The sequence below is a fragment of the Micrasema longulum genome, unplaced genomic scaffold, assembly GCF_059751315.1.
Source record: "Micrasema longulum isolate JH-2025_06_02 unplaced genomic scaffold, ASM5975131v1 h1tg001368l, whole genome shotgun sequence".
NCBI lineage: Eukaryota > Metazoa > Arthropoda > Insecta > Trichoptera > Brachycentridae > Micrasema > Micrasema longulum.
Window position 1 is genome coordinate 185,374 of NW_028278554.1, and position 20,194 is coordinate 205,567.

At 31.0% G+C, this 20,194-nt stretch overlaps 1 protein-coding gene across 2 annotated transcripts in view; it reads left to right on the forward strand.

Moving 5' to 3' along the window:
- Nucleotides 1–17,728, forward strand: part of LOC148275650 (limbic system-associated membrane protein-like) — a 107,305-nt gene extending 89,577 nt beyond the window's left edge. Inside the window, exons 6-8 of one of the 2 annotated variants that reach the window (XM_088235379.1) lie at nucleotides 5,390–5,524; nucleotides 10,662–10,875; nucleotides 17,034–17,728. In XM_088235379.1, the coding sequence (XP_088091505.1) occupies nucleotides 5,390–5,524; nucleotides 10,662–10,875; nucleotides 17,034–17,140 (456 nt within the window). In that variant the 3' untranslated portion in view covers nucleotides 17,141–17,728. The remainder of the gene's footprint in view (nucleotides 1–5,389; nucleotides 5,525–10,661; nucleotides 10,876–17,033) is intronic. The other variant, XM_088235380.1, reaches the window with a different exon arrangement.
- The last annotated feature ends 2,466 nt before the right edge of the window (nucleotides 17,729–20,194 follow it).

The window sequence follows — 20,194 nt, forward strand, 5'->3', positions numbered from 1 at the left end:
TTGTACATTTCGAACAAGCTCTATCCCCATCATACAAAAGCCCAGTAGAGCGAGAGACTAAAAGTTTAATGCAGCATACGACGTTCGCGCGAACAAAGGCCCAGCGACACTAGCGCGCAGCGGTATACAAACACATTACACTGCGATATATTAATCCTACATTATTACAAAAGCTACGCAATTAGCTCCGCGGTGAGTTCCTTGGGCCTTTGCGAATTCCGTTAGAGAGAAAATTTTGAACAAATTTGTGCAACATTTTCCGCTTTGTTGAGTTAGCGCGTTGCAATTTCACGCATAGAGTTTCGAGTCCACAACTATTTAGAAGAAAACAAGATATTTTTTTTATCAAATTTTGAGTTTAAGTAAATTTTAGGAGTTTTACTTTCCACCTCGTGGTAAAGTGGTCTGCGCGTTAGCCTACCATGCAAGAGATATCGGATTCGATTCCCGTCATGGTTGATATAAAACATATATTTTAAAAGGTGTTCTTACACTAGAATATTTCATAGTCCCTGGACTGGCACCTGAAGCGTAAGACTGATAATCTTACATTCATGTAAAATAATTATCAAGATACAATGCGATTGGTGAATCAATTTATTTATATATTTATTTTTACATAAACGGTATAAATTGCCTTTAGCATATATTGAACATAAATATGAAACAAATATATACAAAAGTTTATGTATAAATACAACAGTAACAATTATGTACAAATGAACAACAAAAAATACATACGAAATAAATACATAAATATGAAAAAACAATACAGAAAGACATTTTTTAACATAAAGAAAAGTTTAAGAATTGTATTGGGAGACAAAAAAAGAACTCAAACTCGTTTAACAACTATCAAGTCTTGAACCAAATATATCAGCCTTGTCCTCATACTAATTACCATATCTGTGGAGCCTAGGGATAGGTGAGTGCATGTGAAAGTTGGTCCTAGAACTTGCAGAACAAAAAGGAGATATGTGGCGGGCATGTCGACCAGGTACACGGAAACACACCAACTCCAGCAAAGCTGGACAGTCAATGAATGAATTGATCACTTTATAAAGTAATATTAGGTGAGTAAGGATTCTTCTACTAGAAAATTTAATAATATTTACTTAATATAACAATTGATTATAATTAAATAAACCAGCTGGAACATGTACTTTAAAATAAATGTATTTTAGAAATTTCTTCTGGACGCGCTCGAGTAAATCAGAATGTACACTATAATGGGGCGACCAGACTGGAGAAATATATTTTAAACAACTTCTTACCAGGGAGCAATAAAATGACTTGATGGGTGTGATATTTTTTAATTTGCTAGTAACCTTGCAAATAAATCCCAACATACTTAGCGCCTCATTTGAGATCTTGTCAATATGTTTGATAAATGTAAGTTTATCATAAAAAAATACGCCAAGATATCTAATGAAATCAACTCTTTCAATTGTTGCGTGGTGCAACAAATAGTGAAAATTAAAATTTTCTTGCTTTTAGAAAAGAAAATAACCTGGCGTTTATATATATTAAGAAATAGATTATTCTTATTGCACCATTCGTGAATTTTGTTGAGATTCATCTGTAGGGTATTGCAATCATTCGGTTTCCTATGTAACATTATTTGCAAATTATAATAATCATTTCGCTATCAGCACCAAGTGGTGCTAAGAACACTAAATTTGTACTCAAAATGTTGCTTGTCTTAAAAAATTTTGTTAGGTGATCAGTTTATTAGGTGTAAGGTGATTAGAAGTACACTACAGTTGCCTGTCCAGGAACTTTTTTTTATCTTTAGAAAACAATTCAAAAATATATCAAAAATAAGTTACATGCCTACTTCTTATACAAAACAAAAATAAAATATAAAAGATACGAGTTACGGGGTATGAAAAAAATATCGTCTCTTTTTAAAAACAAAACCGTCAAATTAATTGAATCCCAGTCTTCTCTAAAATTTACTCAACTCACCTTTTGTCCTTAATACAATGAAGTAGGTAGGTATTATGTTCTTCAGAGAGCTTTTTCTCGTTTTACAACGAGTAATTTTTACTTGTATGTGGATACCGCCAAGGAGACTTAAGTCTTGAAATGCGGTGTGTGATATAAGGCAGGCAAGCTGTGTTATTACAAAATGGTTGGTAAAAAAATGCATTTAATGATTGTTATATTGTGAGGATTCGAACCCGGAACCCCGTGTTCAAAAGAAAAACTTAACAGCCATGTTACCGTACATGACCGTAGGAGAAGTTTGTTTATTTTATTTTTACCCAACACAAAAAAGTTCTCATTGCACTGCATTTATTTACTCTTACGTAATTTTCATTTTATTTTATTTATTTTGAATACAGATGTCCAGGTCAAATTAATATAAATAAAAACTTTCAAAAAACGTACACATAGTCGGGCATGACATCCGATTGTGTGTATTCACTTAATTATACTGCAGTAAAGCGACGACGGTTTGAAGTTTAAACTATATAAAGAATAAATACACTATATATTAAAAAGAAAAAAAATATTGACAAAACAGGGAGATATTTGGAAGAAAAAAAAACGAAATTGATAAGAAGTGGTGAAGGATGATTAAAGGAAAGTAAGAGTGGAAAGTTGCATTTGATTTAATGATTAAGAGCAAGAAAAGAGACAGAACGTCTATTCTCAGTTATTTTGAATCAAGCCTATTAGTTCTCTTCTGAGCCTATTATATGGAGTGTTAAATATAGCAAGACAATTCAAATTCTTCTTTAATGCTTCACATAAACAAGGGATCGTAGAATGTTCCCGGAGATTAGTTTTAATTTTACGAATATAGAAAATATAAAAGAGTCTAGTTGGTCGGGAGGGGACACTGTAAGCAAGTAGATGAATTAGTTTTGGGGGATCAAATTTATTATCTACAATTTTGTTAAGCAGGATCTGATCGAAAATACCTTTGCTTTGTGGTAATGTGTGATGGTTAAAAAAATAAATATGATCGACTAAATGTGAGATCACTGTTAATGTGGTTATACAGAAACAGAACAGGTTGAGGAAATTGTGTATCTGAAAAGTATATTTAAAAGGGATGAAGAGACTGAGAAATATACTGACAGGAGAGTGAGTGCCGGAAACAGGGTGAACGGTGCATTAAAATCAACCATTGCAAATTAATGTTTGTCGCAGGAGGCACAATAGAGTCCCGGTGCCAACCCTTGTATATAAGAGTGAGGTATAGAATTGAAATTACAATGATTAATGAAGGCTGAATCATGTTGAAATGCAATCTTTCAGGGGAATCCGTGGTAAAACTATGTATTATTGATGTACAAATGTCGAGATTCATGCATTACGTTAGGCTGAGACAAGCATTTTAGACAAAATCAAGATAGGAGTGCTGCCTTGGTTTGGACATGTAGAACGAATAGACGGCAAAAGAACGGCTTAAAGGATATCGTTGCGAGTTGCAATAGATGCAGAAAACGAGAAAGACCAAGAAAGACGTGGCATGACTCAATTCAATACATACTTGAAGACGGACACGTCAAAAGTCGGAATAATCGACGTGCGTCATGGAGAAGACGTATGCTTATAGAGAAAATGACGTATGTTTGCAAAGATCGAGTGATATGGCGTTCTTTCCTCTCTGCGAAACAACGTGTTGGTTTTTTTTGAAATATTTAATAATTATCATGATTTTGCTAGTATAAAGTTCAGATCCAGTTCAAAGATCATTTAACATAGCAAGTGTAAAAACTAATTCTAATACGTATAATTAAGTGTATATTTATCCTGATAAGTATCTAAGCCAAATTTCATGCGATGAAGTCAATTGCGCTTACCATTATTTGAATAAATTATGAATTATATATACAAATTACAACAAGGATGTAGAACATTTTGAAAAGGGGAATATGGAAGTCTAAGCATTTACAGAACTAATGACCTGTCATTGGCTAGTTTTAGTGACTACTTTACACACTCTGTAATATTTACCATTTTGCTAATGTTTGAACAAACATATTTCTTCGATTCTTCCATCTGTTGATTTAAGTGAAGTCAAAGAGCTGAAATCTTTATTGTTGTGTAGAGATTTATCTTAATGATTAATGTAACTTGTAATTCTTTTTTATTTATTATCATGTAATATACATATAATAACATATTTATACAACGTTGCTTTAACTATCTAACAATGGTTATTAACCCGTTCTAAGCCAATCAAAATAATTTATATATAAAAACAGTTATCCATATAAGTGTGTATGTAGTAGATAAAGTAATTGTTATTTTTGTTAATAAACTATGATTTTTTTATTATTATTATTATATATAGAAAAATAAAGAAAGGTATTAAAAATATAAAAACATAATAAAATGCCAAGTCAAAAAAACATTTTTTTTTTAAAAAACATACTAAAAATGTATTTAAAAATACAGTAAAAACGTATTTCAAAAACCCAGTAAAATACATAGTAAAAGAAATAACATTGTTAGAAACACAGTAAAAGGCATTGTTTAAACATAAATTAAAACCCATTAAAAAAAATTGTGTTAAATGTACAATAAAACATAAATAAAAACAAAGTAAAAAGAAAAACTGTAAAAAAAACATAGTATAATGAAAATGAGAATGAAATGAAAGTGAGAATGAAATGAAAATGAAAGATGTGATAAATTTAACAACGTGTATATAAGTATAAAGTAAAAATTCAAAATTTAATCAATAAAGTTCAGTATAAATTCAGAAATTCAAATAAAAACAGGTGTTGGCCTTCTAACAGCCACCATTAACCTCTCAGACTCTGTGCGATTAATTTTACTGAGGAAAGTAGTCATCATCTTATTTAGCTTGTGGCTCGTACAACGTTTTTTACAGGTACCTAGGTACCTACTTATCAATGAAAAGTATTTTTCTAAGCTTTTAGCAGGCAAGCCAACGTTTGATCAGGACAACGTCTGTCAGGTCCGCAAGTATTTTGTAAAGATATTTAATATCTCACTGTATGCTTGTTGTTTTCACTTCATATTTCTAATATTATTTATACTTTAAACTTTATTTATGTTTACACTTATGGTAAACTGCTGCACTTGAATGTATCGCTAATAAACGTAAAAGCCCATAGAGCGTTAAAAAAATACATCAATAGATAAGCCCTGCAATTGCCTAGACTTCTATATTCCCTCTTCTAAAATGTTTTTCACCCCTGTTGTAACTTGGTAATCTTAATTACGCCTACGGAGTGAAATTCAGTATTTTGTGTACAAACATTTCAAAAAACTCAAAATATTGTAACAAACGATGTTATTTTGTAATAACTGCTAAAAAGTTATTTATAAGTATATAATTTCTAATATATGTTGAAATAATACAAGCATTATACGAAATTAATTAATTGCATTTGGTTCTCAGGTTTCTACTGGATCGGGTATCTTATCTCATTACGTGAACCTGATCATCGTGGTGCCGGAAGCTTTTATCCTGGGATCAGGAGAGCATCACGTGGATACCGGAAGTGTTATTAGCCTCGTCTGCATAATTGAAAAGGTAAGCGCTCTGTTTTAAGCCATGTGTTTATTTTTTATCAAATATTTATTCAAATTGTTTAATTTTAATTCTGTCGTATTGCATTGTGATTTTTTTGAAATAATTCAAATTCGACCCTGCTTTCAGCGAGTCGATTTCAAAGTGCAAAAATATTTGTAGTAGGGAGTGATAAAAATCTCGGACTGCTAATCCGAAATCCACGACACTATTATTGACTTCATATCAATAGGCACCAGATATATAATAAATTGCTTTATTTTTTCACCAAAACAACTTATTTTATAGTGAGAGAGACATTATTTTACTACAAATAAAGTATTAAATGTTATTATTTATGTAACGTAAGAAGAAAAGCGGTCTGCTTCCTTCATACAAATGTATTCCCCCATTTTCTTTCTTGATTATGGCTCAAGAACAATGTTTTTTTTCCAAACTATGGATATTTACTATTGGCGTATCTCAATTGTTTTTTTTTTGTATTTTAAAAAAGCCCCGAGTTTTATCTGCCGTCTTTAGACGTACGGTGAACAAATTGTGAAAAATAGATTTGATAACCGAAAAAAAACCACAAAAAAAATAATTTTGAAAAAAAAAACAAATACAGTTTTGGAGTGCGGAAAACGGGAAAGCGAAAAATTGATTTCGTCGATTTTAGCTAGGCAAAATCAGTCAGACGTGTAGTTGTCATTTTTTTACACTATCGGGTAGGCGTTTGTGAGAGAATGACAGAAAAACGAACTTCAAATACGTATTTATTAAAATTCCCAGATACCGCCTATTCTCTTGATGAAGTAGGAGAATTCAAGAAAAGAGTATTTAAATACACTTCGACACATTCCAAACATTGTTGATTTTTCTCACACAATTTGCGTAATTCTAAACGATAAAATATATTACATTTAAATTAATAAAACAACTTTGTTTTTAACCAACCTTTATATAAAATTAAATGTATGTCTATTTACCTACTCATTATTGTAATTATATTTTCAGTCTACTTTTGTCATAAAAAATCTCAACTGAAAACAATAAAAAAATCCAGACACGGCTAAATATTTAGTAAAAATTATTACAATTATTTTATAAAAACATTACGAAACAGAACACAAAATCCAATTTTAAACCTCTAATTTTAAATAACGTGGAAAATCGTTATGTTTTTATAATTTATTAATAAAAAGACGCGTACCTTCAGAAAACTATTTTCATGATCAAATGAAACGTTTTCAATCATACTGAATCCAGTTCATGTACTCGGCAATAACTATTCTGACGTTGCTGATATATTTAGCATAAAGTATAGTTTATATAAATGAACTCGTTTGAATTATTTCAAAGATGGTGAACTGTAACTTACATTTGTCAAGCTATAGTTATGTACCAATACTATATTTTTAAAATTTTAATTGCTTTCTCTTTACTTTTTTTCTAGTTTTTGTATATAATAGTGAACATGTATTAAATGTTTGCTAGATTCCTATTTTTTTCTTTAAAAAAGTAATTTTTTTTCTACATAACTTAGATTTTGTATTGTTTTGTTCCATGTAATTATGATTTAAGATAAACTTACCTTTCCTTTTTTTTAAAATAACTCTTAAAAAAATTTAGATAAAACATTTTTCATACTTTTTGATTTTTCTATTCCTTTTGACGTTTTTTTTTTTATTCCTTTTAATGACTTTTTATTTTTTTACACAATTTTTAAGCGTGATTATTGAACGAAACCATTGTGATATAATATGTACGTATAAACTTTTTGTATATATTTTTTTTCCTTTTTATCTTCTGTATTGAAGTTTGTTTCTACACAATATTTATTTTGTGTACAGTAAAAGGCACTACGGACTGTGTATATTAATAAATATATAAATAATGTCCATTATAAACACTGTTAACAAAACACAATTTTATTTACATTTTCTTACGACAGCCAATAATATCTGTGGCAAGTTTTTTTATCTTTCTATTAGAACAACCAGTTGGAAAAACTTGTAAAACGTTAGAGAATGTCGCGGATGCTATAAAAGATACGAGGACAGTAAAATGTCCCGTTTTACAAATGCACGACGACTTTAATGGCCTCCCAAAATGTCTGAATCTAGATTTAGTGCCTCAAAGAGCTTTTAGAATTCATCCACGGTACAAAGAAAGGCCTACGTGTTTTAATATCCTCCTCAAAGTATCGCTCCAACTTTGCCACTTCGTCCCGTCAATGGAGAGGTTTAAAAATTATGATGGCATAAAAATCAGGGCGGCATCGGTCGGTATCATTATCTCGGGCGGCAGCGGTAATCCGCCTATCTATCTGGCCCTAGCCGGCCCAGGGATGGACGTGATATGACTCTCGATCGTTCGCCGCCCATGCCTAGGTTTAGGCGGTAGTTCTTTGCATACAAAGCGCCGTGGGCGGAGCTGCTATCCATCAATGATGGCCTTTAGGCTCGGAGTAATACATCTCTAGAGATGTATGAGAGTAATGAGTGGAAACGCTGGGCGGATTTATTACAGCTGGAACCGATTCTTTTGTCCTTTTTTATAGAAAATAAAACCTTTTTGACTTACGAACGTTTTAATTAATTTAACAAAAAATGTTTTCATTTAAAACTAACAAAGGTATAGCCAAAATTCTAAAAAAAATACTTTTCATTAGTTTCTTATTTAAACAAAAACATGGCAAATAAAAAATAGTTGAATTCCAGTATGCATTTTATTTTATTATTACTATCGTATGATTTAAGTTTGTTTATTTATTTTTTTAAATACGATTTTACCCTTCAATGGCCAATGTAGACGATTTGATACAAACCGACAATCGGTGTATAAAAGTGATTTTAAACATGTTTATCACTCGGCAACTAGTTTATTGTATTATATTCTAAACATATAAAATTAATATAAACTACTAAAATTAATTTTGAAATTCGCCACCATTCAAATGTCACCATTCGATAATATTTAGACAAAAAGTCAGTTACACGTATGATATCAAAACCTCAAATGGTGATTCCTTTGTTTTTTTTTTTAGATTTGAAGATATACTTGTTTTCACAACTTTCATTATTAAATAAAAAGATTTATTATAGAAATTAAAGACGAGTGATACTGTGATCGACAAATTTGGAATATTCAGTGATCGGTTTTATCCGCGACATCTTCCTCAACTCATTAGAAATTATTATTATATCAACTCATTAGTTAACCTGAAACACTTTGTGAACACATGATCATTAAGACAAATATAAGTTAATTAAATTTACTTTCACACAATTTTGAATTCTCTATCCTTACCTGTATTTTGCATACATACATTTAATTTCTTAGTAAAGACACCAATCTCAAAGATGATGCGGCACTAAGCATCCATTTTGTATTCTATTCAACTAAGGCTTCGGAACTTATCTTGAATTTGGTAAGAAATATAATAGTCTTTGACTCTTTGACTTTGACTCTGACACGCAGCGGTCAAAAAATGTAAAATAGCGTAAAATGGCCCGGCATACAGCTTTGAATGGTGCTGACATTGAAAGTTAGTCTTTTTTACTCTAATACTCGTTTTTCACTTAAATGTTGATGCAATATATTGCGAAAACGCTCATCTTTAACACATAATTTACACATTTTATTCTATGAAACATCATGTCTATTAAATTATACGCTAGTGAATGTGATGGTATCATAATGGTGAAAAAATTTGTAATATGCTGACACACACACAAATGTTAAGAAGTATTGTGTACTTACTCAATTAGAGAATTAAAAAATACGCGATATCAATGGTGAACTGTTTTTGTTTTTAGTGCGTGATTTTTATTAGAGTGAAAAAAAACCACGTTATCATTTAAAAAGGTACTAATATACATTTTTCCTCCTGCAAAGTTGAAAAAAATGTCGGTTAAAGATAAATATGCCGTAATCCATCTAAATTAGTAGCTGTCAAAACACATTTTTGAAAGTGTGAATATGAAATTGTTTGCTACATCGAACAATTAATACATAGACTCCCCGTAAACCCTAAAAAATAATTACACTTAACTGATGCTCAACGCGTATTTAGTCGTTCTTCGACCGCCAGCCAGGTGTAACGTTTAGAATCGAAACCAAAATGCCTGCTTGTGTCATGAAAGCGTGTAGAAACCTCTAGGATAAAGGATGTTAGAAGAATTAAATGTACAGAAAGTAACTTTTTATTGATGTATATTTGTTCATGAATGATTAACAAAGTTTAAGATAATCAATACAATCATTTTTTTGTCAATGTCTAATTATGCATAGCGGTGCAATAACGACCCTTTTTTTACTTACAGGGATCCACTGATAGAAATTAAAAAAATATAAATAATGTTTGTTTGTAATGCTTACTTAAATGTATTTTTTATGTATTCTTGTTGAACTTCCAAATAAATAAAAAAAAAAATAAATAAATAAATAAAAAATAAATATATATTTGCGTTCCCCGAAATCCAGTGAAGAGGAATAAATAAGTCGAAATTATAAGGAATATAAGGAATGAATATGATTGGGATACACCAAAAATTATTTGCGAATGTAAACATTAAATTATAAACGTTTTATATACCAAAAATGTGTAACCTTCATTTTTTTTAAAGTAATGTAAAGATATTTTATTATACTCTTCTAGATAGTAGCTATTTGTAAGTTAATGTAAAACATATAATTAAATGGATTTAATCGATTCAACGGATTTAATCTCAAGGAATGAATAATTAAATTATTTAAGTTACTTACAATTCTTGGTTTATAATACACAAAAATACAGAGATTAAACAAAAAATACTTAAAAATGAATTTGAATACTGGCGAAGAAAGAGAAGGGCGAGTGACATATTACGTGCCCTTATATAGGTCCATTGGGCACTGCGGCCAGAGACAACAACACATACTCGTATCTCACTCTCTGTTTCCCACATTAAATAAATGCGTTTAATGCAGCCCTGATATAAATTAACAAATTCAATAATAATGGGTACGTTTTTGCGTCACTACTTTTAAAATTATTTTTCACTATAGGGCACGCGCGCTAACTTTTTATTGGTCTAAGGTTTGCTATTGACTCTTAACCATCATTATTTTTTAAAAAAAGTAATAATGCTTTTCTATTTTTTGTTTACTTCGACAGAGTCCTGCACCACCTCAGTACGTGTTTTGGTACCACAACGAGCGCATGATCAACTACGATACTGCGCGTGGGGGCATCACAGTAGAGACAGAACCGGGACCCAAGAGTCAGTCCCGCCTGACCATTCGTGAGGCAAGAGACACGGACTCAGGAAATTACACCTGCAGTGCCAGCAACACTGAACCAGCCAGCATCTACGTCTTCGTTACGGAAGGTAAAGCCAATCAATCAAACGATACTTTAGACCATCTTATTCCAGACGGGTGAAAAATAAAGTTTTTTACAACGACCAGTGTTTTTGAATCGATGATTACGCTAAGGTAAAAAATAAATAAAAAGGGAAACATGTTAATATAATTCCTTGTTTCAGTGTTATATTGAATCATTTGCTATGCTCGAAGCTTTTTCTTTTTGATTTCTCCGCGAAGTCAACTTAAAGTATTTGTAATACTGCAATATACCACAGTCTTTTTAATTAATATATTTATTTACATACATAAGTTTATTGTTTATTATTTGAAACATAAGTCCCAACTCCATATGACTAAAAGTCCTGTTTTGAGATGGGACTAGTAATTAGTTGACACAGACACATGAGTATATCGCCACAAATATAGGATACGATTTTTTTTTTTAATACGTATAAATATGGCACATTAATATGTTAAACAGTAAACTCAAACATTCGGAAAATTATCAAGGAGTTTTCTACTCAAATCCCTCCCACCAAAAAAAAAACAATATTTAACGACTTTCTTGAAAATAGTTTTTGTCCTTGAGAGCTTAATACGCTCTTCCAAAATATTGAAAACTCTTACTTCGATAAATGAGAGATGTATCTGAGCAAAAGTCGTACAGGTTTTGGGCATGACATAATTCATGCTCTGGGAAAACCTCGTACGGACATTTTGATGAAACCTCTCCTTATTGTTCGACCAGAAGTGTGTAAGTGCTTCTTTTAGGTACAGTTGTCATGAGACTGATATGAATCCAGCACCTTCATGTAGTGGAACAACTGTTTTCACGGGTATGTTGGAGGGCGCTGGAATATTATTTACAATAATCATTTCTGTGAAATTATGAGAGGCTTTAAAATGGATGCCGCACAACCCCCCCAGCCATAGGTTGCAGTAGATTGAAACAACGCAAAATACACACTTCTGAGAGTACTAATATCAATAAACATGAAGTGTGAGACTGATCAAAATGCCCCTTCGAATTAGTTGATCGAGATACACTGCAAATTGTGTTTTTATGTAGTTATCTATGGTAACTAACAAAAATTCATTTGGTTAAAAAAATGACTTTTTTAAAAAGTATATAATAAAATACGCTGAGCATAAATAAAAAACAAACAAATCAGTTCGAGAAAAATATTTTTTTTATCATCTTTAATCCTTTTCCAATGAGGTGACATTTTTGTTTTAATTTTGCGGAGGAGTAGTCTGAAAAACGTGCATTATAAATTTTGTTATTTAAGGAGTCATAAGTATGAATTATAATTAATACTTATGCCTTAATAGTTATGAAAGAAATGTTCAAGTTAAATTTTTAAAAAAAATAAATATATATTTACAAAAAGGAAAAATTTTTAGTGCATCCATTTATTTATCCTTTTCATACTTATTTTAATACACCTAAATTAAAAACAAGTGAAAAAACTAAGACTAGTTTTTTTTCCTCAATTAGTCTCACACATTGGTCTTGTAATTTTCGCAAAAACGAACAAGCAAGCCTGGTTTGACGCTTCAGCTTTCTTGGACATACGCAACACAATTTCCTTACAGTTGATGCGCGAGGGTCACTTGGTGGTGGAAAAAGTGGTAAATTGTGTTCTAACGCACAACGCAGAGTCATGCAAAATTCCTTTAAGAGTTTTTCATTATAAACCGCTGTTAATTATCATGTTTTAATGCAGGAAGCATTAGTTTAGTTAGGCGCATGGGAAAATCTTATCTATTCAATTTGGTTACTTGAAATTTGTAGGGTTTTGCTGGTTGAGGATTGAAGCTCCTACCCCAGTCGAGAATTACAGAAAAGACAATGTTGGTGTTCCAAGGTGTATTTATAACATGGCGAACAAACATACGGAACTTTTTACGGAACACGAGAGTAATGGCTTTGATGAGTTGAAGTAACTGCGTTTGGACTGAAACGGAGGAACGGCGTTAAGCTGACTCGGTTGGGCTGACTTGGTTGGGCTGGCTGACGTTACCACGCCCTGTAGTCTCTATATGGGCTGCGTTCATTTGTTTATCATTTTCTCATGGTAGGAAATAAAATAATACTGAAAAACGTTGCTCTTATGTTGATATATGTTTGTGCAATACTGTAAGTCTTTCAGAATATGTGGTATTGTATAAAATATAAAATGATGACTTGCTTCATCGGTCGTTGCTCTATTTTTTATGTGAAATTATTTTACGTTATTTCATCGATGAATGGACTACGACACCCACAAATTCTCCGTAAATTACGTATGTGTTAATGCCAGCCATATCGAGTAATGAATAAAATGTTGATATTAGCTATCGTGGTGTTTTGCGACTTCACGAATAGATTTCATCTACAATACCTTAATTTTTATTGTAATCTACAATAAACTAGTATTTTCACCTTTGCTGACCGATGTTTATTTATTAATTTTATTTATTTATAAATTTATTTCAAAAAAATAATGTACATACTTAAACAGGGAATCTATATAAAACCAATTAATGTAAAATGAAAACGGAGTGTTCTCTGTTTATGATAGTCTCCATCTAACATGGCACATGGATGAAAGTTGATATGAGGTTCACTGTTCTATTTTTTTAGGCACAAAAGACATTATCATACCTTTTTTTGTAGTACCGGATAGAAAACTTTCGTGGTAGGTGGTGTTTGGTAACAAATCCATTTTTACCATAGTAACTATCGCGAGTAGAAATTGAAGCTCTTTGTTCGTAATCTCTTTATTAAAACTTTTGTCTTTCTCTTCCTCTTCGTCATCAACATCATCAAATGCATGATCCTCATATTTTTCTAAACACAGCAGACTTTGATGTTTATTCACATCAGTTAATATTTCATTGGCCTTCCTTTTCCTTGAAAATCGAATTTGTGCGTAATCGCTTGACATCTAAAAACAGTTATAAAATACTGAGTCCAAATTTGTAAGACACTATGCTGATTACACATAATGCTTCAGTGACCAATAAACAATATTAATGTTTAAAAAATTCTTATGTGATGTCTATAAGACAGCGTGGTATTATAACTATTTTAATGACGACACGTCTACTTGATTTATTAATAATTACTGACCTTACGTCCAGTAGAAACCTTATAGTTCTAACTTGACACGTGTGTTCACTACGGCTGTCATCGCTGTACTGATGAGTAGCAGACAGATATAAGAAAGTTTTGGGCGAGATAGAACGATTCGTCACATGTTTTGTGGTGTCTGATAGACGTAACGTCAGCGACAGAGGGTTAAAAATGCTTTGAATAATATATCTAAAATCATTTAATAATTAATATTTTATCCACAATATTTTGAGTTTGTCCAGATTTTTGTAGACAATGACTGGATTCAACTCCCCGGGGAGCTGTTAATATTAACATATTACAACAGAGATAAAGAACATTTAAGAGAAGGTAATATAGAAGTCCAGGCATCTACAGGGCTTATGACCTGTCAATGGCTGGTTTAAGTGTCCACTTTACACACTGTGTAACTGTGTAACTGTGCAACATTCACCATTCTGCCCATATTTGAACATCTATATTCCATCATTTCTTTCATCTGTTGATGTTTGTGAAGCAAAAGAGACCCTAGGCACCAAACACAACTAGTTGAGAAGGTCTTTACTTTTTTAATCCCAATCTATTTTGCAAAGAATGCATGAAAAATCAAAAGCAATTTTTTAACGAGAAACAGTAAGAAGTTTATATTTTATTTTTTAGTATAGACTCACCTTTTTAGTTAGTAGTATTTTCTGTCAACTTTCCCAGGATTCGAACCCGGGACCTCAAGCATGGTAGGTGAACACGCCAACCACTACACTATGAGGTGGACTTATCTCCACTTGATATCCTTATTTAGGATATTTACCTTAGAGCAGGAATCGAGTCGAAAACACTGGTCCAATATTCTGACTACACTTTACAGACATAACTGTTGTCTTAATTTGCCTGGACACAGAAAAAATTACTAACATTAATTTTAACATATTACAACAGAGATGAATGACATTTAAGAAAGGGTAATATAGAAGTCTAGGCATCTACAGGGCTTATGACCTGTCATTGGCTGGTTTATTTGGCCACTTTACACAGTATGTAACATTCACCATTCAGTCCATATTCGAACATCTATTTTCCTTCAATTCTTTCATCTGTTGATGTTTGTGAAGTTAAAGAGCTGAAATCTTTATTTATGCGGGTGAGATTCGTCTAATTGAATTATTTTACCCACATACTAGGCAACGCATGACAATGTTAACTTTAAAATGTTAACCACTTAATCCAGCCATTGACAGGTCATAAGCCCTGTAGATGCCTGGACTTCTATATTACTTTCTCTTTGATGTTCTTCATCTCTGTTGTGATGTGTTAATTCATATTTTCTTGCATTAAAAGTGTCTTTATCAAAGGCAAATTCATTGACTTGCAATTTGCTGGAACATAAGTAAGAATGTATTTAAATGACCTCCACAATAGTTTCATGTTGTACCAATATTGGCTGTAAGCTAAATTTGGTCATGTAATTTCACTAGATACACAATCTTCAAAAACGTAAACTAATTACCTAACACTTTGAGCACCGGCCGAATACACATAGAATTTACCCTGTGCCCGGCCCATTTTTGTGAAATTTCATGTTTTGTGTTGGGTTTCTTAAAGTGTCATAATTTTAAAAATACTGCATTATTTTTTTATTGTTTTTATTCATACAATCAACATGATAATAAAACAGAGTATTAAAAAAATAAGGCATAATTACATATCAATAAAGTACATATTAATAGAAAAATACTAAACAAAAAATCCCACAAAGGCATGGCCTGTTCGTGGATATACAAGAGAATGTTAAAGAATTTTTGCTCCTAAAGTAAATAATGGACAATTATAATAATTTTGTATAATATAAAAAAGAAAAAAAAGTATTCAATAAAAGATACATACGGTATTTTTTTTTATTGTAATTAAAAAAGGAAATAAATAATATTTTTAAAAAACACTAAAATATTCACTATTATTAAAGGGCAAAAAAATAAATCATAGAAAAAAAGATTTCATTTCTTTAGTTTGAATCCAGGATAGTGCACGTTTTTTAAAAGAACGAAAATTTTGAAAGTTTGGAATCAATGAAATATTATCAGTAAAAAAAGAATTAAAAATTTTTGGGCCTATAAAATATGCATGTCTCTGTGCGAGCCTCGTTTTGCAATGAGGTATTTCTAACACACGATTCCTTCATTGACTTGATCTATTTATATTACTTATAAATAAATTTTGGTTCTTAAATATATATTTTATACATTGAAAACAATATATTTGTCTTACATCTAAAAGTTAAGCTCAATTGAATCAATTAAAACTTGTCTTTTTTATTTAAAACAATTTAATAAATCATTTTTGTAAGATAATTTTGACAGCATTGGCCTTAAGGGCGAGCCACATTGCAATGTTCGTACATATACAAGGTCTCACTCCTTTTTTTGTGTTTTGTATCTCGGAGCCGTGTAAATACGTGATTAATAACCACGCGTTGTGTCCCGGTCCCGTGTTTTCACGTGTTTACCAGCAGCAAAAAAGTGCTTATAAAAGTCACTTGATGGCAAAAGAATGCACTTTTTTAGGCAGTTGCTAAACCACGTGAAAACACGGGACCAGGACACAACGCGTGATTATATAATCACGTGTTTACACGGCTCCAGGATACAAAGTGTTTCAGAATAAGTCAATTATTATGAGTTTTTTTCCTAACATTGAGTTTGTATCTATGTAGTCTGGCTAAATAAATAAATATTCAAAATAAAAAAATATAAATTTAGAAATTAAAAAAGACTGTTGTGGTTTTTTTTTTAAAGTGGTTCCCCAGGACAATTACCAAATCTGCTTCTAGTAAATATTGACCACGATGTTTGTAAAATACTTTTCTCTCTATCGGAGTTCTGGTGAATAAAAATGTCGTCCTTAATTACTCAAGCAATGTCCCATTAGAAGCTTGAAATAGTTAAATTGTGAAAATGTTTATACTCTGAAATATTCTTCGAGCGTTTGCGCTTGCAAAATGACCCAATTTAATTTATCGCCTTCTTGAACACAAAAAATTTTTTTGAAAATTTACCATGTAGCTCATCATGTCAATTTTTTTCTTTCTAGGTGACAAGATGGCGGCCATTCTGAGAAGGAAAAATTCAGCAAGTCGGTTTGGTAGTTTTTCCAAATCAGTTATATTTGTGATTTTATTAATGATTGTGATACAATGAAAGAATAAGACACTATGAACATTAATTTTAAGAACTGTAAAAATACAAATAAGAAAAAAAAAATACTTTTAAAGTTTAATCATAGATATTAATAAATTTTTAAAGATTTCTCTAAGAAAAACATGTTTTGTTTCTATATAATATATTTTTGTTTCGTTTTTGGAATCTTTTACGTGTAAATAAGTCAAAAAATATCTTTATATTATTATTTTGAATAAATTTTAAAAACATAAAAAGATAAAAATAACAGATTCTTGGTAAAAAAAAAATTCTCTAGCCGAAAAGCGTTTCTTGATGGTATTAAAACTTTTTCCCTTTCATTACAAAAGCTATAAAAATACTTAAGTACGATGTTAAAATTTACGTTTCTTTAATGCAGAACTTGTAATTTGATTTTAATCTTTTTTTAATGGGCATCAAACCATCCAAATGAAAATATTATTTATTTTCCTGCGTTTTTCTGAAACTGTTAAAAAAAAAACAATTTTGAAAGTGAGAACCTTATATAAAATTTATTTTCAGTTGATGTAAATATTTAAAAAAAAACTTGTTATCGAATTTATTGGAAAATAAAAAAAACTCACAATTGACACATCGTTTTAATAATCCTTAACTTAACAACATTTCAACAATATTTTTGCGGAAGTTTTTTAACAAATAGTTTTGTTTAATTTAATTTTTTTTCAAAAATATTTTTAAAAAATTGTATTGATGTAACATGTTTTTTTACCACAACAGACCAGGAGGTCCAATAACAGTCGTGGCTCTCAAAACAGAACACCCTGGCTTGAGAAAAATAACATTTTATATTCTCACCGAGAATCGAACCCGGAACCTTATATGCGCAAATCAAGCGCTTAACTGCTGCATCACCGTAGAAAAAGTGTTATTTTGATACTAAAACACCTTAAGTAAAGGACTGTTTTTTTAATATTTAATTTAATTGTTATTTGGAGGGATTGACAGCATTTCTAATTTATAATTTTCAATTTTCATCCGGCGAAACAAGTTAGGTAAACACACATTTTTTTTAGAAGCATAAGTCAATCTATATTAAGCCATTTTAACCCAAAATGAAGGTAATAAAACATAATTTTAAACACAAGAGTTTTTACTGACTTGCAATATTGAAATATGTTGTGAAATTTGTGAACTCACGTCGAATCAAAATTATTTATTCATTTGCACATATGCTTTACCTGTTCATATGAAGCTGACTACGCGAGACGAATCCATAAAACGTCGTGTTTACTTCATATAATCCAGCATCATGTTCCTGAATTTTACTGCATATTATAAGGTTCCCTCACAGGTCACGTGGCGAGAGGAGAATAAGCATTTCCGCTTACATGATTATGGTGTTCTAAAGCGGAAGTTGGTTTCATTTATGACATATTCCAGGTCTCGCCTGCTGCTGTTTAAACAGGCTTTGAGTAAGAACAAAAGGTGGAAATTTATGAGTTTTGAAAATTATCCGAGCAGGCAAATGCGTCATATAACAGTAAAAAAAATTAAATTCATTTATCGTTGAATTAATTTCTTTCATTCACATAAATTCTAATGTCGTTTTCAAACAATTTCAAATACGTAATAAACATGACAATACATTACTTTAAAAATTTAAATGTGCACAATATTAAAAAAGTCTAAATTAATTGAAATATTTATCAAAAACTGATTGGTTTATACAAATCAGATTATGAAGAAGTAATTTTTTTAAAGTTTTCAGGCGTTGCCTAGTAGGTGAATTGGTTTAGCCGGATGAATCTCACCCACATGATAATGGTTATAGCTCCTTTACTTCACAAAAGTTAACAGATGGAAGAATTGAGGAAGTATGGATGTTTAGAATAGTGAATGTTACACAGTGTGTAAAGTGGCCACTAAAACCATCCAATCATGGATCATAAGCTCTGTAAATGCATTGAATTCCATATTCCCTTCTCAAAAATGTTTTCTATTGAAACAAATTTAGATATAAATAACTCCCTAAGAACCGAATTCAGCCTGTCTGCAAACATTTGGTATTAAAAGAATAAGAGTTATCTAGATCAGGACGATGAGAGTATTTGGCTTCAAACCGTGGTCAGTAAACAAAAATATATTTTAATAAAAAACAACTGAATTTAATTTAGGTAATATTGGAAAAAAATGTTTAATTCACTTAAGAAAATAAATTTAAAAGAAGGCAACTCAGAAGTGATATACAAAAGAAAATCAAGTGCAAAAATAACATTTTTTTATTTTTTGTAAGAAATAACCCACTAAGCCTCTATTTTGAGGCTTGTCAGCGGGTGGGATAGTGGAAATATGGAAGGAGGCAATTAAAAATACACCACAACACCCAGACCATTTGAGACAAAAATCTTTCTTCGATTTTCTTCTTGCAACTGGCGGGAATTGAACCTATGACGCCAGTTTCACAGTTGGCTGTCTTACCAACTGCGCCACAAATCACCGCAGCAAATTGAGGTAGAGACGATTTCAGGCTTCCGAAGGTGAGACTGATTTTTTCTTGATACAATTTATTTTTTAATGCTAGAAAATAATCGATAATTTATTTATTTATGTGAATCAGTACTACTGTGTAAAATAACAGCACGTAATACTCGGACTTGAGAAAATCAAATTAAATAATTGTGTTCTCACCAGGAATTGAACTTGGAACTATCCGTGCCTGAGTCAAGCGTCTAAGCTATTTCAACTAGGAGGAGTGATCCGTTGAATTTAAAATTGATATAATGACGTATAAACAGAAGGGGACAAAGGTTCATTGTTTCAGGTCTCAGCCAGCTAGAAAACTCATGTGTTTAGGCAGGACATATTTTCTATTCATCAAATGTTTCATAAACAATTCAAATAGTTAAGGCCTTTAAAAAATTAACAAATACTAATAAAACTATTTAATATTGAAATAAAAATAGTAATATGTAGATTTTTATCAAATTAATATACATTATAAAACAAAATGAGCTTTTTGAATATTAAAGCAAAGAACAATTTACAGGAAACAAAAAGGTCTATTCTTTATTCACCTGCTCACCATATTTTTAT